This window comes from Triturus cristatus, chromosome 6, assembly GCF_964204655.1.
Source record: "Triturus cristatus chromosome 6, aTriCri1.1, whole genome shotgun sequence".
NCBI classification, from domain to species: Eukaryota; Metazoa; Chordata; class Amphibia; order Caudata; family Salamandridae; genus Triturus; species Triturus cristatus.
This window is the reverse complement of record NC_140589.1, coordinates 1,676,803,431-1,676,826,614: the sequence shown is the minus strand read 5'-3', so window position 1 is coordinate 1,676,826,614 and position 23,184 is coordinate 1,676,803,431. Positions and strand designations below refer to the sequence as shown.

General features: G+C 44.6%; 1 protein-coding gene across 2 annotated transcripts in view; it reads right to left on the bottom strand.

Moving 5' to 3' along the window:
* TRAF5 (TNF receptor associated factor 5) overlaps nucleotides 1–23,184 on the bottom strand; it is a 242,013-nt gene that overhangs the window by 186,423 nt on the left and 32,406 nt on the right. The window contains exon 2 of one of the 2 annotated variants that reach the window (XM_085612843.1): nucleotides 4,313–4,467. The exons of the other annotated variant lie outside the window; for it this stretch is intronic. Coding sequence (XP_085468969.1) covers nucleotides 4,313–4,372 — 60 coding nt within the window. The 5' untranslated portion in view covers nucleotides 4,373–4,467. The remainder of the gene's footprint in view (nucleotides 1–4,312; nucleotides 4,468–23,184) is intronic. 2 annotated transcript variants of the gene reach the window in all.

Sequence of the window (23,184 nt, the reverse complement as noted above, 5' to 3'; positions counted from 1 at the left end):
ATGTTTCAGTAAAGAAGTCACTGAAAGTTTTCAGGATCCTGATTTACTAACCACATTGTTTATATTTGTCTTGTGGATGTCCTAGATTTGTTTTATCTCCCCCAGACCTCTTTTATCCAATAGATAATAAGGCGATAGCTGCTCAAAACCAAGGCGAATGAGCTACATTAAAACCATGATGAACATGCTTGTCAACATCGGTGCATTCTTCAGATTTGTGACCAACATGACCTCAACTTTTTTTCTTTAATTGGAGGAAAATTACAGCTCCCTGCCCTGATCCTTGCTGTGTAGGTATTTAGTGGCTTCAGTACCACATATGGCAAGGCCTTTCACAAATGACACTGTATTCTGTGACTTTACCTTTTCCCAGTTATAACTATGAGCTTAAAATCACTCCGGCATGGGAATTGTACTACGAAAAGCCAGGTTTGCGGAACATGGTGCACACCATACGGGCCCACATAACATCTATGAAGTTACCATACATATGGGACTTGGCCATTATAAGTAGGGTTGGGGGAACGTTACTCTGACATCTGTGTTAGCTTGCAGTTGTGATGGTCGTACCATTTATTGTGGGTGACCGAGATGAATATGCAAACTTATTGTGGGTCATTGTGTGTCCTCCTTTGGTTACTAGGGAGAGTTGAAATTCATGTCAGAAAAGTCTGCTTTCACCGAGTGCAAAAGGTTTGAATGTAAGTGGCAGAGATGGGAACCTTATCTGACATTCTTCGATTACAACCCCTTTTTTGCCTTGAAGCTCAATTGTATGCAAGTTTGAAAACTTTGTTTTCAAATGGTTCTTGAATGACAGGTACCTTAATTCTGGTCTCCAATCTGGGTTTAGGGTATCCCATAATCAAGCACCCTGAGGCCCCAAGGATCCACCTCCAAGGTTGATGTTTGGTCGTGTTGACTGATGAAGTATGCTGTATCTCAGCGTAGATTCCTAAATGGTGCATAGTGATGCATCCGAAGAACGATCCAAGAATTGGACTCTTTAATCATATTTTGGGTCTCAATATTGGAACTCAATATATTGGGTCTTTCTCCCTCTAGGAATTTCTGAGGATCAAAAGGAACTTGAGTTTTACAGTCTATCAAGGTTTGGACACCTTCTGACAACTTGGTTTTTATAAGCTTGAGAGCCTGTCAGGGAGTTTCTTAGACAATCCTGTGCGTGACCTCAGGGTAGGCAATGCATTTTTGGGCCACAGTTGGGGGTGCAACTAGTGGGTTTGAAGAACTAAATGTGTACATTGTGGATAACAGCTCTGTATCTGCTGAGTATATAGTGGTTGGAGTAATGGGCTGGTGTGTAGTGGAGTGACACTGCAAAGTTCAGTGCTAAAGCTGAGTTTTGTCATTGAAAGTGTTGGGTCTGCACAGTATACTAAGGGTGAAACTTTGTAGAGTGTACTGTGGAAGACATACGTCTGCAGTGTGTGTTGTCTTTTCAAGACCATGTATGTAGTGTATTGTGAGTGATGAAGCAGTCTGTGTACATTAGAGCACTGTGGGGTTTGCACAGTTGACTGTGCACAAGGTATTGTATGTTGTGGCTGTGTGTGCAGTGGCTGACAGAGTACTGTGTAAGACACCTGGCCTTGTAATATGCTGATACTGACAATTTTCTGTACAGTAGCCCTATGGGTGACAGATAACGGTGCATAGTCTATCATAAATGACAATTGAGCTTACTGGGAGTGACCGCTGTGTTATGGATTACAAGAGTTGAGTGCTCAGTGTACTGTAGTTGTTGTACTTGCAGATAAGTGTACAACAGGTGGCAGAGTTTCTTCTGCTTTGGAATGTGGGTGACAGTCCTAGCTGTGCACAGTGAACGGATGTGTGGGGTGAGCCTGCATAATGTTCTGCAAGTAAAAGATATAGGTCTGTCTGTATAGTGAGTTATCAGTCGTAGAAGCAGTATCGTTACTGGCAAAAAACAACCCCTACGATATGGGGCTAATAGCGAGAATGCGCCTCACATCCCAACACACAACACAGACTGCCTTGCATGAATGTCGATACTGCCTCACCACTCGCTCCTTAGAAATATCACCAACTTTGGGACTGTACGGGAGGCTATAGACCATGGCGTTATTCAGCCTTATGTCAAGGTGTAAAATGTATGTGATATATCTTCTTATATCAATGTCACCGATACTGATGTGATGTACTTAATTAGAGAAAATGCCAATAAAAATGATTTTTTTTTATTTTTTAAATCAGTTGTAGAACCAGACCGCTGCATTGCAGATGACCGGGTTGGGTGTGCATTGTACTTTGACAGTTGACTGAGGACAGTGTATTGTGGGTGACCTCTGAGTGTATGGTGAACTGCGATGACAGCAGAGTGTCGATTGGCAACAGCTGGATGTACAATAAATTGTATTTGACAGGACACGCCTGGCCCAGTGTAATGTAGTGACAGCTGTGTATGGTGGGTGACAGCTGCTCTATGACGCAGGAAGGGGATGTGGGGGGGGTAGTCTGCCCCGGCAGCACTCTTTTTGGGGGCTGTGGAGGTGAGCAAGTCGTGTCAGATGACTACCACTATTCCCCCGCCTCCCGAGAAGAAGTCGTCCATCACCCCCCCACCCCCGAACAAATCGGCCGTCGATCCCCCCCCTGGCCGCTCCCGCCCTTACCTGAAGCAGGCGGCAAAATTAGGGGCCACAGTGCACTGTTGGTGAAAACTAGTTGTGAATAGTGTACTGTATGTGCCACATAGCTGTACATTTTACTGCAGGTGACTGCTGGCTGTGCAGTGTACCAGGAGTGACAACTGATTGTGCACTATTAGTGACAGCTGTCTGCTCAGTGGTTGTCAGCCAACTGGGCTTAGTGTGGTGTAGGTGACGCATGGCTGTACATAAAGTACAGTGAGTAACAACTGCTTGTATTGTACAAAGCATAGCTGGTTGTTGTGTATTAACAGTAACAGGTGCTTGTGCGCAGTGTAGAGTTTGCAAAAGCCGCCTGTAGTTTGCTGTGAGTGACACCTGGATGCGCTTGTATCATTTATGACAACTGGCTTTGGTCAGTTAGCGACAGATAGTGAGCAGTGTACTTAATGTGATTGCCTTCTGTTTTGTACTCTAGGTGACTGTGCAAAAAGCCTGGTGGCTGTAAGCTGAGTGCTGAGCATTCCGTGGGTGTTAGCAGGCTCTGAAGTGTATTGTGGTTCGCAGCCAGGTTTGTTTTTTACGGCTGGTGAAGATGGTCTTGCACTGGATAATTCCAACACACACAATTCAAGTCCAACTCACATAATTCCACTCCAAACCACATACATCCACTGCACTCCAAACCAAAAGACATGGGTAAAAGACATTGTCATTTACAACGCCAACAGCTCTAGCTCTCACAAGTGTGAGACCGATTGAATTGCAAATGCTTGTTTCTATTACACACACAAGGCGGGTTTGAGAGCACAGTGGTTACAAAATCATAAGCTTATCTAAATGACACCCAGAGACCTAGGGGATCTTGAATGATTTATTTTTCAAGTACTAGAAATAATTCCTATTAAAGATGCATATGCCTGGGTGGCCAGTGGAAGCAAATCCGCATATCATGTGTGACACATTACAACATCCCTGTATTTTTAACGCACAGCCCTCTGCGTTCTGGTATGTGTACATTCATTTGAATATTACATGCAAGTGTCTAAAATTCCAGATGCAACCGGATGTAGTTTAGGAATAGAAGTCTGGCTAAAAGGGTCACAAAAACCCTGGATCCATGTGGCAGCTTTAAAAGGTGTCAGCCCACCAGGTCTCCCCCTCAGCCAGTGATGTGGACGGTTCTCTTTATGTTGCAAAGCAGCCTTCAGGCCCTTCGTCCCAAATCACTCAATGAATGTGCCTCGTGCCGTCCAGCTGTTCCCTTGCATCATTGCACGTGCAGTCCTACTTTCAACACTGCACAGTACCAAACGAATAACACCAGAATGGAAAGTAAAAACTATGACTACATACGCGACTTCTACGTGACACTTGTCGCCTTCAATTCAGCTAAACCCAATAAGTGGAATTGAATTTGTATTTATATAGCTCCTACTACCCCTGTCGAGGCGCTGAAGCGCTTTTCGTAATCAGCTATTGTTAAGTTTTGATTCCGACAGCAAAGTATGACATCCCGCAGTAATGACAATAAAAACGGAAACAATTCGTATATTAAGACAGAAGTTTTGATCATAACAAAACTATTTTTTAACTCGGCACGTATCGACGTTTTCTAAAGAAAGAGCAGGCTGCTACCTCCTAGAATAAAATGTATAATACACCTCTTCACATACCTCTCGCTGTGTTGCTCGTCCCACGTCTAGGTTTTGAAGCTGACAAGGTTCACAAAACATTTCTGCAGTATGCTGCAGCGGAAAGGAAGCGGTTCACGGAAAAAGCATGTGCTGCTGTGGTGTCCACACCCCCTTTCTTCCACCCAATCAGTTTCCTGTTGAAAAGTGTATCAGACATCAAACGAAACGTCATTATTCAGTGTAGGTGCTGGACTGACAGCAATATATTCATCGAAGATACACACCTGTTAAAATGAGAGCTGACCGTCCCCGCAACAATAAACTATTATTCAAAACAGATTCCAATTGAAGTTGTAAATGGAATTTATATAGCGCTTGCTACCCCTTACGAGACGTTGAAGCGCTCTCCAACGAGTAGCGCGCTACTTTTTTTTGCATATTTATATGGCGCGAACTCTACCCGAAGGTATTGGAGCGCTTTACCTAGCACCGTATTTACATTACACATTCAGGCACGGGGAGATTAAGTGATTTGCCCAGAATCACAGGATGTGGACGCGACCTCGAGGCTCGAACCCTGGTTTCCTGCACCAGAGGCGGCAGCGCTGCCGACGGACCACATCCTCTACCCTTTGGAACCCAATATTAGAGAGGTTCATACTAGATTAGTAAAAGTTTTTTTTTTTTTCTGCATTAGTTGTGTTAGGTTTGTGCTCTTAAAACTCGTGTGTTGAGTAGAGTTTTGAGCAGGGGGATACGATGATGGGAAAGGATTTGAAAGGAGAAGTCATAAGGAGGTGAAAGTTTGAGAAGGATGCTTGGGGGTTCATAGTAGACAGAAAGGTTTGGGAAGAGTTCAGAGAGAGGAGGGATGAGTCAAAGGTTGAAAGGATGATTTTTTAATAGCAAAAAAATACATATATATATTAACAATCTGTTTTTATTTAAGAATCAAATGTACCAGCAATGGGGGCCAGTTTCTCACCCAGCTATGCCTGTTTATTTATGGACTGATGGGAGGAGCTGGTCCTCAAAAAGCAATTTGAGCATATGTACAACTCTAGGGTCATTTCCTGGCTCAGATTCATTGACGATTTATTTATTGTGTGGGATGGTAATCAACATAGTGCAGAGGATTTTATTACTGAAATCAATATTAATGATGTCAATTTAAATTTTACATCAGTCATCAGCAAGGAACAAGGGATGTTTTTAGATGTACAGGTCCAAATTGTTAACAACCGTCTGTCTACCTCGCTGTATCGTAAATCAACAGCAGGCAATACAGTGTTGCATGCATCCAGTGCCCATCTCCCCATCTCATTAATAGCATCCCATATGGGGAAATGCTACGTATTAGACAGATATGTAGTGATGAGGCTGACACTGGATCTAAGCAATTGGAAAGTCGGGCACGTTTTCTGGCCAGAGGGTATAGAACAGAGACAATAGATGCAGCTATCACCAGGTCCAGAAAGCGAGCTAGAGAAGATATATTGCAATATATTCCAAAGTCCCGGGGAGCAGTGAGTTGGGCACTGGAGGAGGCCAATGAACCAACTAGACAGATCCTGTCATATTCCAGGCAGGAAAAACAACTTAGGGCCATTATAAGGCGCAATTGGCCTATAGTCTTGGAAGACCCTATAATAGGCAAACTTTTACCAACCAAACCAGCCATTACGTATAGAAAAACTACAACCATGGGTAATGTGATGGTTAAAAGCAGCCCAGAAGATCAGGATAGGGGAAGTTGGTTGTCAGCAAGGAAGGGCTTCTTCAAATGCTTGAGCTGCAAGGCCTGCCAATGTGGCATAAACACAACTTCGTATCAAACTGCATTCAATACTAAAATACAGGTCATCAAACATCATTTAACCTGTAAGTCTGAATATGCAGTATATATATTAGAATGCAGCTGTAAATTAAAATACATTGGCAATACGAAGCTAGCCGTGCATAAGAGAATACTACAGCACATAAGAGCTATAGTTAACAACGATGCCAGTTACCTGGTGGCAAGAAATTTTAAAGAATGTTACAATAGCGAACTGAGGCATTTTAAGTACTAGGTCATAGACACAATACCACCACAGAAAAGAGGTGGAAACCGGGAAGTTAAGATGAGACACCTAGAGACTAGCTACATACTAGAACTTGATACTAAACAGCCGGGAGGCCTCAATTCAAGTGAGAACCTGTACACATATTTGTGATGAACAGAGTTAATAGTTGTTTTAATTATCCACTGTACCATTGTAGCCAACATAATTTGTTTGAATAATGTGTTGTAAATGAAGTCGAAATCTTCGCTTTCACTGTTGAGATTCCCATTTTTGGGGATCTTTGAGACTGTGTACCATCATCTTGTGAACCTTTATCTGGCAGCTTCAAGTGTCTTTTTCCTATTTGAACATGTGAAATCTTTTAAATTTTAGGATTTTATGTGTATATTTATTCATTTTAGACAGTTGCCTAGCATTTACATGGATATTTTTGTTTATGTATTTATGAATATAGGAGGGAATCAACTGCAAATGAAATATGTATAAATAGAACCTTGAACCTGACCCATGAAAATAGAACCTTGAACCTGACCCATGATTCGGGTACTTCAATAATACAGATCGGGCAGCATTGAAACATTCAGTTAAGATGGATGCTGCCCATAGTATGGAGAGTATTTAGCAAACTTCTTCCCCCCCTTGCCCTCCATTCCCCCCCACCCCTTCCCCTTTTGCTATTTTGCACTTTAAATTTCATTACTGCCAGAGCAATTGGTAACGCTTAGTTCAATATGTAATGCTGTAGGTAGTATTGAGCACTTAGCACTTTAGCACTTTAGGATTAATATGCACATTAGGGAGTTAAAAGCACTTTGTCACTTTTCCAATATTTGCCAATTTGCACATTTGAATTAATTAGACTAGGTTCTGGCAAGTAAACCTTATTTTAGTATTTATACTATTCAAATTGTAGGTGGCCAGAAACATCCAAACATCGTGATTGGTTCAGTCAAGTGCAAAGACAAAGAGAGCAAATGGCAATAGTGATGATACATTCAAAGGTAGGGGTACATGCAGGGGTATAGGATGGGGCAAACCACGCTTATAAGGCAAAAATTGTATGGTAAAGGATACAAGGCATTTAAGCCGGGAAAGGTATTGGTATTTTACCAAGTATTAATCGGTGTGACATGAAACCATAGTAGTGGCGTTTATTTTATAACTACATGATGAGAATGTGTATACATATACACATGGAATAATGCATTGATGCGGTCATGTTACACTAGTTGAAGTATGTTGTCTATGCCTATTATCAGGTTTGCAAGCACTAGCACTTTAAATAGGGTGAGCCATTTTCTTAGCATTGTCATGTGATCAAGGCCGGCATTCGACCAAAATGGCGGATTTGTTGTGAGTAAATAAATCAAATAATTGCACGCAAGTTGGGTCTAAGCAATTTTTTTTTTCTCCACAGAGGAGACTGTTGCAGACGAATATTCTCTCTCTCTCTCTTATATATATATATATATATATATATATATATATATATATATATATATATATATATATATATATAATGTGTGTGTGTGTGTATATATATATATATATATATATATATATATATATATATATATATATATATAACCAAGCTCCAAAGTACCCAACGTACGTCCTATGCGCCTTCAATTGCCACAGCCTCTGAAGAGAAGTGGGGACACTTCGAAACGAGTCAGGCATCCATGGCAAATTGAACTGCTTAAAGTCATCGTTGTGCTGGTGGATTGTATACCATAAAAGCTCTTTATGAGCATGTTGCCGTTCGAGTGCTCCTTGTACGATGGGTACTTTGGAGCTTGGATAAATACGCGGTATACCCTGCCGCAAAGGACCACCACCCCAGGATGTGGGGGCCACGCGGTCTGTTAATGAGCAGGCTGACTTCGTGGGGCCGCAACGGATTTAGCATATCCACGACACACCGAGGCCCATCTGGGGGCTGTGAATGTTACAGCAGCAACATTGCGCGCTCCATCTGGAGATAAAGGACATTACAAGGCCCATAAGGCTCTGCTAGTCGCGGCAGAGTGTCCCATCCAGGGCATGCATTGGAGCATTTAAATGATGAGGGTGGTGTCCTATGCGCCTTCAATTGCCAAAGCCTCTGAAGAGAAGTGGGGACACTTCGAAACGCGTCAGGCATCCATGGCAACTTGAACTGCTTAAAGTCATCGTTGTGCTGGTGAATTGTATACCATAAAGGCTCTTTATGAGCATGTTGCCGTTTGAGTGCTCCTTGTACGTTGGGTACTTTGGAGCTTGGATAAATACGCGGTATACCCTGCCGCGAAGGAGCACCACCCCAGGATGTGGGGGCCACGCAGTCAGTTAATGAGCAGGCTGACTTTGTGGGGCCGCAACGGATTTAGCATATCCACGACACACCGAGGCCCATCTGGGGGCTGTGAATGTTACAGCAGCAACATTGCGCGCTCCATATGGAGAAAAAGAACACTACAAGGCCCATAAGGCTCTGCTAGTCGCGTCAGAGCGTCCCATCCAGGGCATGCATTGGAGCATTTAAATGATGAGGGCGGTGTCCTATGCGCCTTCAATTGCCAAAGCCTCTGAAGAGAAGTGGGGACACTTCGAAACGCGTCAGGCATCCATGGCAAATTGAACTGCTTAAAGTCATCGTTGTGCCGGTGGATTGTATACCATAAAGGCTCTTAATGAGCATGTTGCCGTTCGAGTGCTCCTTGTACGTTGGGTACTTTGGAGCTTGGAGAGAGATATATAGATATATATATATAGATATAGATATATATATATATATATATAATATATACACAGTTGGATGTAGCAGGCAGAATCATTTTTGTATAAGTACCAATATATACATCAAAACAGCAATTTTGACATTGTCCTAAATAAATATGTATTTTGTGGTGTAATGTACATTTCCGCCAGATATAAATGTATCTACTTATAACAAGAAGCATAGGTCAATCTACAATGACACATGTATAACAACAACTTCATCTCTTTCCCGTGAGAAGCATAGTTTGCATAGTTTGCCATGTCCGACAATGTTGTGGTATAAAATTGTGTTGGGAGTATAATTATCATGTGGGGAAGAGACAACTCTTAACTAATCTTCTGAAGGTAAGATGGTTGTCTGTAGATCTTGTGTGTGTTGGAAGTGCATTCCATAGTATCTGCTTGAACAGAGAAAGATGTTCCACCCATGTTTTTTTTCTTGTATGTAGGAACATTGAGGCGGAGAGCTATTCTTGAGCGTAGGTTCCTTTACTGCATGTATTTGTTGAATTTCTTCCTGATGAAGAGTGGTCCTTTGCCATGTATTGCTTTGTGTGTGAAACAAAGCAGCCTGAAGGTGGATCTTCTGGCAACTCATAACCAGTTTAGGGTCCTTACGGCAGGGAAAATGTGTGTTTGTGGCTTTATATGTAGGAGGAGTGCACTGACAGTATACAGAATTCTCCGTAATCTTCTCTGAGTTGATAAAGCTAAGCCATGATACAGACTAAAAGTGTAATCCAGGTTAGATAGGACAAGAGAGATGGTAGCTTGAATCTTGCGAGGGAATCCTAGGTGTGGGTAATTGTGCTGCAGTGTTTTCATTATGTGAAAGCATGATTTGGCTATCTTGGTTTGGCTGCATTCATTGAAAGCTTGGCATCCATGGTAATTAGAAGGTTTATTACCTCCTTAGATATTTTTGGCAGTTATCCTAGACTGTCGATGGAGCTCCCGTAGGGTTCAACGATTAAAACCTCTTCCAGCTGCTGAACAGACTAAGGGCAGTTCGAGGAAGAACATTATATTGCCCACCCGATTTAGGGTGGACGGTATAATGTCTTTTTTTTCCTATCCATCACCATCATGAAAACCGGACAGCGAGGGACAGAAAAAATAATAATGACACCCACACCCTGGAAGAGAGTTCCCAAAGTGTGGGGTTCATGGACATCTTGTTTTTCGAAAAAAACAATCGTTTTAGGGAAATGTTTCTGAAAAATACATTGAAAAAGTTTAGTGAACTTCTGTTAAAACTGACACTAACCATCCACCAAACTTTTTGTACACCATAACTACTGGTCTCTTTCAATATACAGAGATGGCCGATGGGTCTGCGGTAACTTCTAAGTTTGATTAACAGTAGTCCATCAGGGAGGTGGAATACCATCTGTCAACTCACAATCAAGTCCTAGATCTTAATTTATTGTAGGAACACACTGTATAGTAAAAAATGAGCCACTACAAAGAATGCCCAAATATAACACTTACACTATAAGGCAGTATAATTCTGTTAAGGCGCGGGCCTATTAAAAAAGTGAATCTAAAACAAGTTTGGTTCTTTAGTCTTATTGCACACATCTGTTCTCATTCCACAGTTAAGGGCGAGACATCAGAAATGGGGCTTACAATCTATCAAAGTGGCGATTGAGATACCTCTGTCACTTGCCCTAGTTTCATCATGGCCGAGTTCAAGCAGATCAGTGAATGCAGCTCAGTGGGTTCAGGCCAATAGAGCATTACCTGCACCAAGCCCAAGAAACTGACTGGCCAAAAGTGTCCAAGGTATTCCAAACCATTGAAAAAGGATAGAAGTAAGAGGCAAGAGAAACTGGATAGTGTCTCCAGAGAACGGGTTATCTGGTATGACAGTGCCTTCCAGGTTCTTCTGGCTTAAACTGGGAGTTACTGGACACAATCTAGAGCGCCACTTATGGCTACAATTTCTCTCAAGTCTTGTTCAGTGTGCCCAAGTATTCCTGGCATACAACTCTTGGTTGACAGCCAGGGTCTCCCACAAATGTAGGTACATGAATCTCAGACTGACCCGTCGTAGTCAGATTTTTGTTGTTGAGGGCACCCACAGGACACAGGGTAGGAGAGTTGAGCTCACTCTAAGAGAAGGAGCACCTTAGTTAGTGTGAGATGAGCATTAAAATGTGTAGCTACTATAACTGGAATCAAGAAGTGTAGGGCATAGCAGAATGGTTACAAATTCTGCACTAGCTCAACAAAATAAGAGGTCAACTGGGGATCCTGGAATGAAGGAAATTTCTGTGTTTTGTTTTGTTTCCCTGCACATTGAACAAATGCCGCCTGGGACTTTAGACAGCACAGTATCAATCAATATCCAAAAATGCAATGGCTACAAGAAAAGGAGCCATTAAGTTCTCAATAAATTATTTTCTGTTTTTTGTAAGACTCAAAATTGTTCACCCACCATTCAAAGTTTCAAAGAAACGGGAGTCAAGTGTCAGAGCCTATACGGTTAGAAAGGGGCACTTGACAGGGGTGCCCACTATCCCCACTTCTTTTTGCACTAGCAATGGAGCCACTAGCAGTGAGACTGCGGAGGGATATGGCTATGGGGTATAGTGGTAGACGGCCGAACACACGTGGTTTCTTTATATGTGGGCGATGCCCTTTTGTATATTAGACAGCCAGAAGAGGCAATGCCGGCATGCTTGAGGGTGCTAGACTCGTTTGGTGTGGCCTCTGGCCTCCGAATTAATCACCAGAAAACAATATTGTTCCCGTTGGGAGTCCTCCCCAAGACCTCCCTGAAGTAGAACTGGACTGGGAGCTTGATCATTTTCGGTACCTGGGCATTCAGGTAGCACATCAGCCAGAGACCCAGTTTGACCTTAATATGGGTAAAGTTATTTTAGGATTAAAAGCGTCCATACAATTCTGGAACAAGCTCCCACTCTCAATCATGGGGAGTGTGGCTCTGTCAATGATTGTGGTGCTCCCCCGTTGCCTACATGGCCTGCAGAATTCCTTCTGTAAAATCCGGAAACACACGTTTGATGTACTAAATAGTCTACTAATCTCGCTGGTGTGGGCTGGGGGCCAAAGTAGAGTTAACACTAAAGTTGGACATGGACGCGGGAGGTCTCGGATTGCCTGATCTCAGATTGCACTACATAGCGGGATTATTACAATACGCAGCACAGATGGTGCATGGAGGGTTGAACAGCTGACAAAGAGCTACTGGGTGCCTGGAATCAGGGGATACAATTGCAGAGGTTCCTTATAATGAGATCGAAGGCATCAAGAGATTGTCCACACATAGTGCGTCTGGTTGCGGAGGCCTGGGAGCTAGCTGTCACACTGGTACTTCGCAGAGCACCGTATGCAAGTGCGTTGCCACTTCGGTGGTTACGGGGGTTTCAGAGTATCCAGATGTCTATGGACATCTCAAAGGGGTACGAGGGAGGATATGAGAGGGCTGGGGATCTTTATCAGAATTGAGCCTTTCTGACTTTTGAAGAGACACAGAATTGGTTCTAGGCTCCGGTGAGGCACTTTCTGCAGTATGCCAAGGTTTTGCGCATGGTCTGAGAGACATGGACCACATTCCCGGATGAACCGCAGGAGTCACACACACTATTGACACTGTTAGATCCAGGTTCCTGCAGGGGTCTGATCTCACGTATATATAAAGCATTAAAGGAAGACCGCATGGCTGATTTATCTGCTATTAGGGGAAAGTGGGAACAGGATCTACCTATCCCATTGACAGCAGGCGAATGGAAAAGAGCCTTAGCACGGGTGGCTGAAGCGATCACTAACGCTAGGTTTAAGCTCACCCAATTTCATTATTTGCATAGCACATACGTAATCCCGCAGCTTCGAGCACGGTTTATACAGGGGGCCGTGTCTTTCTGCCCAAGATGCGGTTTGGACCCCGCCACCTTTTTACACATGACCTGGAACTACGTACGCTTACAATTATACTGGAATCGGGTGGTACAGATTCCTCGCACTGTAACAGCAGTGCGCATAGAAGTATCCATAAAACAGTGCTTATTGGGTTTTCTTCCAGCACCAAAAAAGGGGACACGGATACGACACAGGTTCTTGATGTTGGGTCTAGTACTGACAAAGAAACGGATTGCGATACATTGGATACTATCTGCACCACCGCGTTGAACAAATGGAAAGATGACATGAGAGAGTGGGGAGTGGCGGAAGAATGTCGCCTTAGGGTAGTAAGAACGGACATGAAAGCTGAGAGTGAGTTGATGGAATGGGGACAAATGCAAACAGAAGTGTCTATGGTACCGACACAGGGCGATGATGAAGCTACACTCACACAGCGATCCACACACGCCTCGCAGGTACTTACCACTGTAGGTGATAACAACCCTCTCACACACACAACTTAAACTAGTTATGCCTGCCGCTCTGAGTGCAAACCTACAAACAAATAGTGCCACTGTCTGGAGCGGGGGGGGGGGGAGACGGGGAAGTCTCATTTTATTTGTTTGTTTTAATTGTTTAATATTAAAAACTTAAACAACAGTGCAAATGTATTGTGCCCCACAGATGTGGACGACATAGCAGTACAAGGTCATGCAGATGCCGCAGTATAAATAAGTGCATGGTAATGGAACATGATGTAATGCAATGTGGTCAATAAAATAATTTAAAAAAAAAAATGTCTGAGGCAGTGGATTCTTGACTTGATCAGTTGGCACTCAAAAGCAGCCCCATTATGATCTAAATCTTGAACTTGTAAAGAAGGCTATGATAGCGCGAGAGAAAAAGCTCCGACTCAGTCTTAGGATCTGAGATTTTTACACAGAAAGTCTGGAGTCCCTTTAAACACTGCCTAGTGTATGTGACAAAAGGTCTTTTTATATTGGAATCCAATGCAAACCAGCAAGAAAAGAAAAGCAGCTTTCAATTTAAGTTTCGAATGCTTTTGGCAGTTGCGTTTGGTAAACGCTGGCTGGAGCTGATGAGATAGTAGTCTGTGCCTACTATCTAAGCCTCATTTGTGACATCCAGTCTCAGTAAAATAGGCATCAGTACTTCATGTAACCAGTGAAAGTAGTTCAAGAAATTGTTGGAAATGGCCCTTTCTAGGGTGCTTTCCCTCAACTTATTGCTTTTGTCCCTCCGGGTTATCCGCTGATCTATGTGCTAGCCTTAGGACTTTGAGCGCTTTTGACACTGCAATTCAGTGCCAAAGCACTGTGCTTGTCATATACATACTGGAGATTAGTGTATGCATGATTGGCCGATTTGAGTTAGCTGTAAGTCCCTTTTCTAGGGGTAAGACATATACCTAGGGCATGCAACTCAAATGCTCCTCTGTGGGCCTGCAGAACTGGTTGTGTCACCCACAGAAGTAACTCTTCAAACGTTTCACAGGTTTGCTATGGTGGGGCCTGTGTGTGCAAGTTACTGTTACTCGGCTTGGCATTTAAAAAGCTACTTGCCAAGGTTCTGCATGTCTCTCTCTACATCGAAGTACTCCCTGGGGGCAGGGTGTGGTGTCTGGAAGAGGTTGGGCATGTGCACGGGTGCGCTACATGCACTGGCAGTGATTGGCACCGGATGGTGTGTTTGGTAGGTACTGCCTGCTTCCCGCATTGGATTGGCATAAGGGATCTGTGGAAAGGCTACTGAGCTGTATTTCCTACGTGCAGAAGAGTGGCAGTATAGTGTTTGATATCGATGAGTTAGCAATGACAAGTCCTCTCCGGTGGTGCAAGTGGATTCAACATTACTAATGTGGAAATATCACTTTGGGAAAGTGAGCATTTCTGTGCTTGTTGCTCTGTGTGCCTGTAAGCCTGTCTCTAATCCACATCTGGGTGCCGAGGGGACAGCTACATCTGCATTCCTGATAAGACAGACATAAACTAGGTTTCATGGGAGTGAGGGGAAAAAGGTCCTAATCCCTTACTAACCACATAATAAGCATATATCCTTCTCGTACTTGTTCTTGCCCATAACAGGGGGAGAGGCCCCTATCCCCCTAATTTTAAGTAGAATTCTGAAGGTGTGTCTGGGCAAGAATTTAATCTTATATTTCAAAGGAACGAATTTCCAAATCAGTGCAGGTTGATCCGATGGTGTTTATTCATTTATTTGTTTTTTATTCGTAATAGTGAATAAAGAAAAGAGATGGCACAGCCAACACGTGTTTCGCCCCTTACACGGCCATCCGGCCTGGGGCTTCCTCAGGGCGGGTAATTTCGTAATGGTTTCTCAACGATGTAAATGGTATATATACCAAGGATTCTCTAGTCTCGGCTAATGCCAGGTACGGTCGATTTCTTCGGCTTCACGTAGACAAACTAGGGGCTTGAGGGAAACTGCAGACCTTGGACTCTAAGTGGCCTTCCTGAAACGGATAAGAGGGGCTGGAATTGCCACCTGCATTCCAAGAGTTAGGGTATTGGCCACACTAAAGATATTGATTATGCCTCCCGGGGTAGAATGGCAGACAGGACAAAATTGAGAGAGGGCCCGTGCATTTCAAAGGTGTCCTTTTGAACTGATCTCATCTTCAAAGGCCATTATGGGTATAACTACTGAGGCTCTGCCCACAGGAGTTAGAGATGCTTGTGGGATTGGAACCATAGCCATAGTACGCAGGTTCGACACTGGGACATCAACAAGAGGAATTACTGGGTCAGGAGAGACTGCAATTGGATTATCCGCAGACTTGTGATGGCCTGGGGCTTGTCATGCTATAGGAAGGGGACTAGCACTTGGTGGATTTTTAGGTCTCGCCTGACCCAGCGCATGCGCTGGTCTGGCGAGACTTATTGAGAGGGCTCCAAAAAGTGCTACCAGGCCAGCCTAGAGCTACAGTGCATGTGCCCGGGCGCGCGTGGCGCTTTACCGCGATCACTTTCACTTTCGCGGCCGCTTTGATGTGTGATCGCGATTGCGATCACTTTCACGGCCGCACGGCCGCTTTGCATAGCCAATAGGTCTCGCTTTTGGGACCTTATAAGTATTTAGTTATGCAACTGTAGCATGGCTAAACACTTATAAGGTCCCAAAGGCGAGGCCGATTGGCTATGCCAATGCTTGTTCCTGGATGTTGCTGGCCTGCGGCTCATTGCCAACTGGCATGGCCCGGGTCCCCAAGCACTCCCCAAGAGCCGGTTGGCTGACCTCCTGTCCACGAGATCCCGGTGACAAAAAAGATTTCCCCATTTCCACAAGATCGTAATGACACACAGGGTGCGGCAGAAATGAGTGGAAGTGATCGTCGATTGGGACAAGGATCGTCCCGACGTGTGCAGTAATCACATTGTGCCGAGGAGTGTGCTTGTAACGATCAGTGGCCCACCTGGGGTGCCATATCATGAGGAGTTTGGGAAGCACGGGGAAAGTTTGCTGAGTCGGAGGGACCCGAGCATACAACAGGAAACCTGTGCTAGCTCACACTCTGTAGCAAGTGGTGTCCAAGGGGTGTTGGGTAAAGTTTACCAAGTTCGCGGGGCCCGAGCTAGCAGCCTAGGCTGTCTCCGACCTCCAGATCGGGAAGACGATAGTGCCTGACTCTGTGGCCTCAGTTCAAGGTTGCCGACTCCCTCTCCACGGACCAACGGCACAAGGTGCTCTTGTTAAGAATATTGTGACTGGACCCGAGGAGTCTGGTTGTGCCTTGGCTGGCTACCTGGAGCAACTGTAGCTCGCACCTCAGTCGGAGGGGAAACAATTCTCTAAATTGGATGCGCCCCAGCTTTCGGTGTCACAGTCTTTCGCCTACGGGGGTGGATAGTGATTCCGAACTTGTAAATGTGCTGCTGGGTGCTGGAGGACCTAATCTGGATGGATGAGAGCATGTAACTATTTCCTTCCACTTTAGTTGGTCCCGACAATCTAATCAAAGTGTTGCTAGTGGCTACAACATATATTATTGACTGGTGTAGTTTGAGAGGCTGGGTCACGAAGCATAGTCAAAATCTGTGATTTCTTGACCATTACAACTGTATGGGGTATGCGATATTGGGATTGTTGTGTTTTATGCTAATGTTTTAGCGAAAAAGTGAAATACCTCTGAACAGCCTGCATATATGTTTCTGTTGCTTTTGATGTGAGAGGGATTGCTTGGATAGTGAACACCTCGGGGAAGTATGCACATGGGTTTATGTGGCTTACGAGGCTGAGGGGATATTGGGACAAGTGAATAACTATGACTAGTACATATATGTTTGTGCCGTTCTGCTGCTAATGGAATAATTCAACAATTGCATATAATTGTCAAGTATATATCCAATGTGTTTGTCATTTTGATCTCAATGTGTGTGTAATACAAAGACCATTGTTTTATACATACAGTGTGGAGTCTTTTTGTAGCATACACAGTTGCGAGGATGAGAGTTGTGCCAATCCTTTACACTTTGACCCTGAGGATAAGCCTGACTGTTCTGTGCTAAGCTACCCAAAGGGGAGCACAGGTTATCGGACAAGTGTATCGTACTCATCCTATCTAGGACAGTGGATTCAGTCTGGCTTTGTAGTGTCCCAGCCAGCCAGAATCCGCTGGGTCCAACTAAAATCTTTTTATTCACCCTCGAATAAAAAAAAAAACATTTCAACTGCATTCAACGTTTCTATCTCAAGTGATGGATCAGAGTCCAACATGAATCACATATTTGTCACAGAGGAAACAGGGTGGGCAGCCCACAAGCTGTATTGGTCAGATCTCTTGTTGCTACTCTAATATTAGTGTCTGACCAACATGATTTCACACTTTGGTGGGTTCAGTTTAAGACTAATATCTTCCATCCACTTTCAGCACTCCTATTTTGTCACTATCTAGAAATAGAATGCTTTACTCCATTGTAAGTGGTATAAAAAGTAACAAGACCACTCTCTCAGTTGCCTGAGGCTGTCTATATTAAACTTTTCTACTCCAATAGATAACCAAAAATGTCAATTGTAAATATACATTCAAGTGCAAATCTCCTATATGCCTGTCTCCACTTTGCTTACAGTTTTAGTGTGAAATTTAGCTGTAAGTGATGGGCAAAGACTTAATCATGATGTTGTAACTGTGCCAAGATCTGAGCCGGCGTTCACCAGAAGTCCTCTGTCGTCCAAAGATGACTATATCTCCTGACCCACAGGCAATGTATTCTGAGACTTTGCGCTCCACTTGCTGCCAGTGGCCATGCTGTCTGAACTGCCCTGGCGCTGGTTGGCGTGTTCCAGGAGCTAGTCCTATGAATGGCAATGGGAGGAGTGCATAATGCCGTACTAGTCAAGAAATGTCAAATTAGAGTTTCTTCTCTGTCTACCTAGAGAATACCATGATTTCTAGTATAGTGACAGGTCAAGACACATAAAAAGATGGTGGGTTGCCCATATGATGTTAACAGAGGCTCCCAATCCAAAATGGTGCAGAGTTATTTTCTGTGCTTTCAGCTCCTGTTATTACTATATGCAAAGAGGCATTTCCAAGTGCTGGATGTGTCTCAGCACATTTCTTCCATTATTGTTTATCACATTCATCACCTCTTGCTACTATATTTGTCTCTGATCTTTACTTTTAGCTGCTATTCTGGATTTCTACACCAGAATTCTGCTATGCACTTTTCTCCTTCTTGATGTCAGTGAGCCAACCTTTATCTCATTAGATTGGTGTTGGGTTCCTTCCCTAGCCAACAGAAGATTTACAGGTCGACCTTTAATATGAGTCAGAATCATATTACATTGTATTGGAATTGCATTTCTATAGAGCTTACTGTCTTTGATGAGGTGCTGAAGCACTTTGCAGATGGGTAGCATGCTAGTCCTTGGCAGTGTAATGGATGGAAGAGTGTTTGGTATATTGCCTAGGTGGATAGTGCAGCTGAAGTGCATGAATATGAGAGGTGTGCCCTTATCTTGTTTTTATCACTGCGCCTATGCATGAGCTTGAAGATAAACGAGTGAAAATACTTTTAGGTACTTGAGATACGGTCATGCATACTGGCCTGTGTCTGAATGATACGTCACGTGGGACTCATTCAGAAAGAGAGACCAGTTCTACGAGGTAGAAGACTCTACCATCTACTTAACATCATAATTTGAATCCAACTTAATTAAACAGAAACAATTCAGAAACAACAGTACTGGACAGAGTAATAATGTCCGTCATACATGTATAACATCCAAACATATACAGTTTGATGTGATTAAGGTGAATATAGTGAAGATGATACAGTGCTCACACAGTGATTGTATTTGCAACATATAACACAAAAGACACTATACAGTCCCCAGTGGTTGTATAATCCCATTTAAACAAAGAAACATAGGAAAGTTCCAGTGAATCCACAATCCCTACTTGCTAGTTACAAATGTCAACCAATTGGGGGGGGGGGAATTTGCAGACAGTTCGAAACCCGAATTGTATAAGGGGTCTCCTCAGGACTTAGTCATCTTACTACCACTCCATCATTGTGTAGCCACAATCTAACACACCTTGTAAATTACTCAATAATCCAATACACTGTTCGGGAGAATGGCAAACTCTTCACTTCACCGTCATTCGCCTTCTGCCCTCCCAGTCGGCACTGAGGGGATAATATTTACAGAAGCAAGACTGTTGTAGCCATTTATTGGTGAGAGACAGTTGATGTTATCTATATGCACCCAATGGTGGTGGTGTGGTAGCCAGATGACTACGTCCTGAGGAGACCCCTCCAATAATTCAGGGTCAAAACATTGACAACCACCCCTCAATCAAATATTATTCCCAACCCCCCAAAAAAATTTCCTTAGTCAAAAAGAACAAGACATAGAGCCAGTTTAAGTGCTTTGTGTGATTTATTGTCAAAGCTTCCACCCAATGCTTTTCAGCCATGCACCTTGAGATTATGAGCTTTAGGAATGGGATGCTAAGGTTCTAGAGGCCCTCAGTGGGGAGTGATTTATTTTTGTGAATTTAAGGTGTAGATATTTACTACTTGTTTGGGGAGACTCGCTCTTGTCTACACTGGGACTGCTTGCCCTCTAGTGTCCTTCTTAACTCCCTCTGCCGCACTGCTCTTATTGTATGTGAACTGTTTTGCATTTTGTTTTTGTGTTCTGTTTAACCAGTTTGTTTTACTGTTATTTTATGAGAATTTTCTTTATATCTGGTTGTTTGTTTCGGTTTGCCCCCTGTTCGCCACTCACGCTGCTTTCCTGCTATTTCTCTATCCTGCCCTGTGCCCCCCGCTAACCTCTCCCACCTCCCAGGACCACTTATGGAAGCTGCAGCGCAGCTCCTGTGATCAGCCCTCGACCTCTGGTCAGTGTGTCCACACTGAGACTGCCTGTCCTCTAGTGCCTTATTTACCAACTCTGTTGCACTGCTCTCATTACATGTGAACTTTCTTGCATTTTGTTTTTTGCTTTGTTTAACCCCTGTTCGTTCTGCTGTTATTTTATGTGAATTTTCTTTGCATTCAGTTTTTTGTTCTGTTTGCCTCCTGTTTGCAGCTACCGCCATATTTCTTTTCTGCCCTGTGCCTCCCACCGCCTGCAAGCCCCTCCCAGGACTGCTTATGGAGGCAGCAGTACAGATGTGCTGCCGGTGCGGCAACAAAGGTGCCTAGACTGCGCCCAGCACCAGGGACCCTGGCCGAAGTGACACCTGAAGATATACTACCACCGAGCTCCAAGCCCTGAACACAGGACTCTGTAACAACAACTGCTGCCGCAGCTCACCCCGATCGACGACAGGACCTTTTTCCTGCCAGCGCTGCCTCTTCGCCTGCATCACCAAATCACCTGCATGCACGGTGACCACCATCACGCCTACCTTGACCACCCCAGACCATCTCCAATGCTTCCTGCTCAACGCACAATCCCTCTGCAAGCATTCCATAACCTTAATTCCCACCTGGATGACCCCAATGACACCAACACCGTCAACCTCCTTGAAAACATTAGCAACATCCGTCTCAAGCAACTGGTCATCAACCCCACCCACATCACAGGACGCACACTCAACACGATCTTAATGGCCAGTGACAGAATCAAGTATAGCTGTGTCACCGAAGCTCACCTGCACTGACCACGCCATCATCCACTTCACTATCTCAGGACTCCACAGCACCACCACCAAGCACGCCACACCGCAGCTGGACCAAGATCTCAGAAAGCCAATGGACCAATGCCCTCCCACCCTCACACACCAACCAACCTCGAACAGGCAGTCAAAAACGAATGCATAACAGACTGCGCAGACTGAGTTGGCCACCGCAAACCCACAAAACCCAAAAGATACTCCAAGCAAGTTGGTGCACGACGGAACTAAGAAACATGAAATGCACCTGCAAATAACTCAAAAGGAAATGGCACACCAGCATGGAGTCCACAGAGGGAGCAACCTTCAAATTAGCTGCCAATCAATACCACAAACTCATAAAAAAAGACAAAAAGAAATGCCCTGGTCGACCGCATCAAAGCAAGCGTCAACCGCAGCAAAGAGCTCTTCAACATCATCAGAGAGTTCTCCAGCCCCTCAGCCACCGGAAACGTCAATCACCCCCTCACAAAAACTCTGCAACACCCTGGAGGCTTTCTTACAGAACAAGATCTCCACCATCTACAGAAACTTTAATCCCAAAACAACAACCCCCTCAGCCATCTTGACCCCACGAATGAAGAACACAACCATATACTCACCACCTGGGACAATCTCACCACACAAGACCCCACAGCCACCATGACCTCCATCCACCCAGGAGCACCATCTGACCCGTGCCCCCATCACATTTTCGACCTCAGGAACAAAATGATTAGCAGAGAGCTCGCTGCCATTCCCAACGCATCAATCACCACAGCAGGCTGAGGTCAAGCCCCTACTCAAGAAATCAACCACCGGCCCCATCGATCTCAAGAACAACCACCCCATCTCTCTGCTACCCTTCCCAGCCAAAGTCCTCGAGAAGGCCGTCAACTGCCAACTTGCAGAACACCTTGAGAACCATGATCTTCTGGAGACATACCAATCCAGATTCCGCACCAACCACAGCACCAAACCTACCCTGATTTCAGTCACAGCGGGCATCAGATCTATCATTGACCAATGTAAAACGGTGACTCTGATCATCCTCAACGACTCAGCAGTGTTCAACACAGTACCACACCACACTTATCAAAAGTCTTCACAAAATCGGAAACCAAGGAGACGCTCTCATGTGGGTCGCCTCCTTTCTAACAGTTAGAACACAGAGAATCTGTCCCCGCCCTTCACCTCATAACGCAATAACAACATCTGCGGTGTCCTTCAAGGCCCATCCCTCAGCCCGACCCTGTTCAACACCTTCATGATACCCCTGGCCAATGTCGTAAGATCACATGAACTCAACATCATATCCTACACTGACAATACCCAGCTCATCATCTCCTTATAAGAAGACCCCTCCGCAATGCTAACAAACTTCTGTAGATGCATGACTAACATCACTGAAAGGATGATGAACAACTGCCAACACAGACAAGACGGAAGTGCTGATCTTTGGAAACACCTCCCCATGGAATGATGCCTGGAGGCCCCCAAACTAGGACCCGCACCAACACCGACCGACTACAACCGCAACCTATGCATCATTTTGGATAGCAAGCTCACCATCCACATGCTTCCTCACCCTCTGCATGCTCCGCAAGATTTTACGGCTCCCCATCAACACCGGATGCACCGTCACACAGGCCCTGGTCACCAGCCAACTGGACTATGGCAATGCACTTGATGCAGAAATCACCTCGCACTTCCTCAAGAGACTGCAGACGATACGGAACCCAGCAGCCAGACTCTTCCTAGACCTCCCCAAGCGGTCCCACATCACCCCCACCTGAGGAAGCTCCACTGGCTGTCCATTCAGAAGAGATGCCAGTTCAAGATGCTGACCCACGCCTTCAAACCCCTCCACAACCAGAGACCAGTGTACATCAACCAGCGGTTGAACTGCCATCATCCCTACAGACACCTGTGCTCTGCCTCTTTCTGCCTCACCCATACCCCCACATCCACCACAGCAACAATTGAGGACGCTCCTACGCCTACCTCAGGGTGAAGTCCTGGAACAACCTGCCTCTTCACCTACATACCTCATCCTCTCTACTGGGATT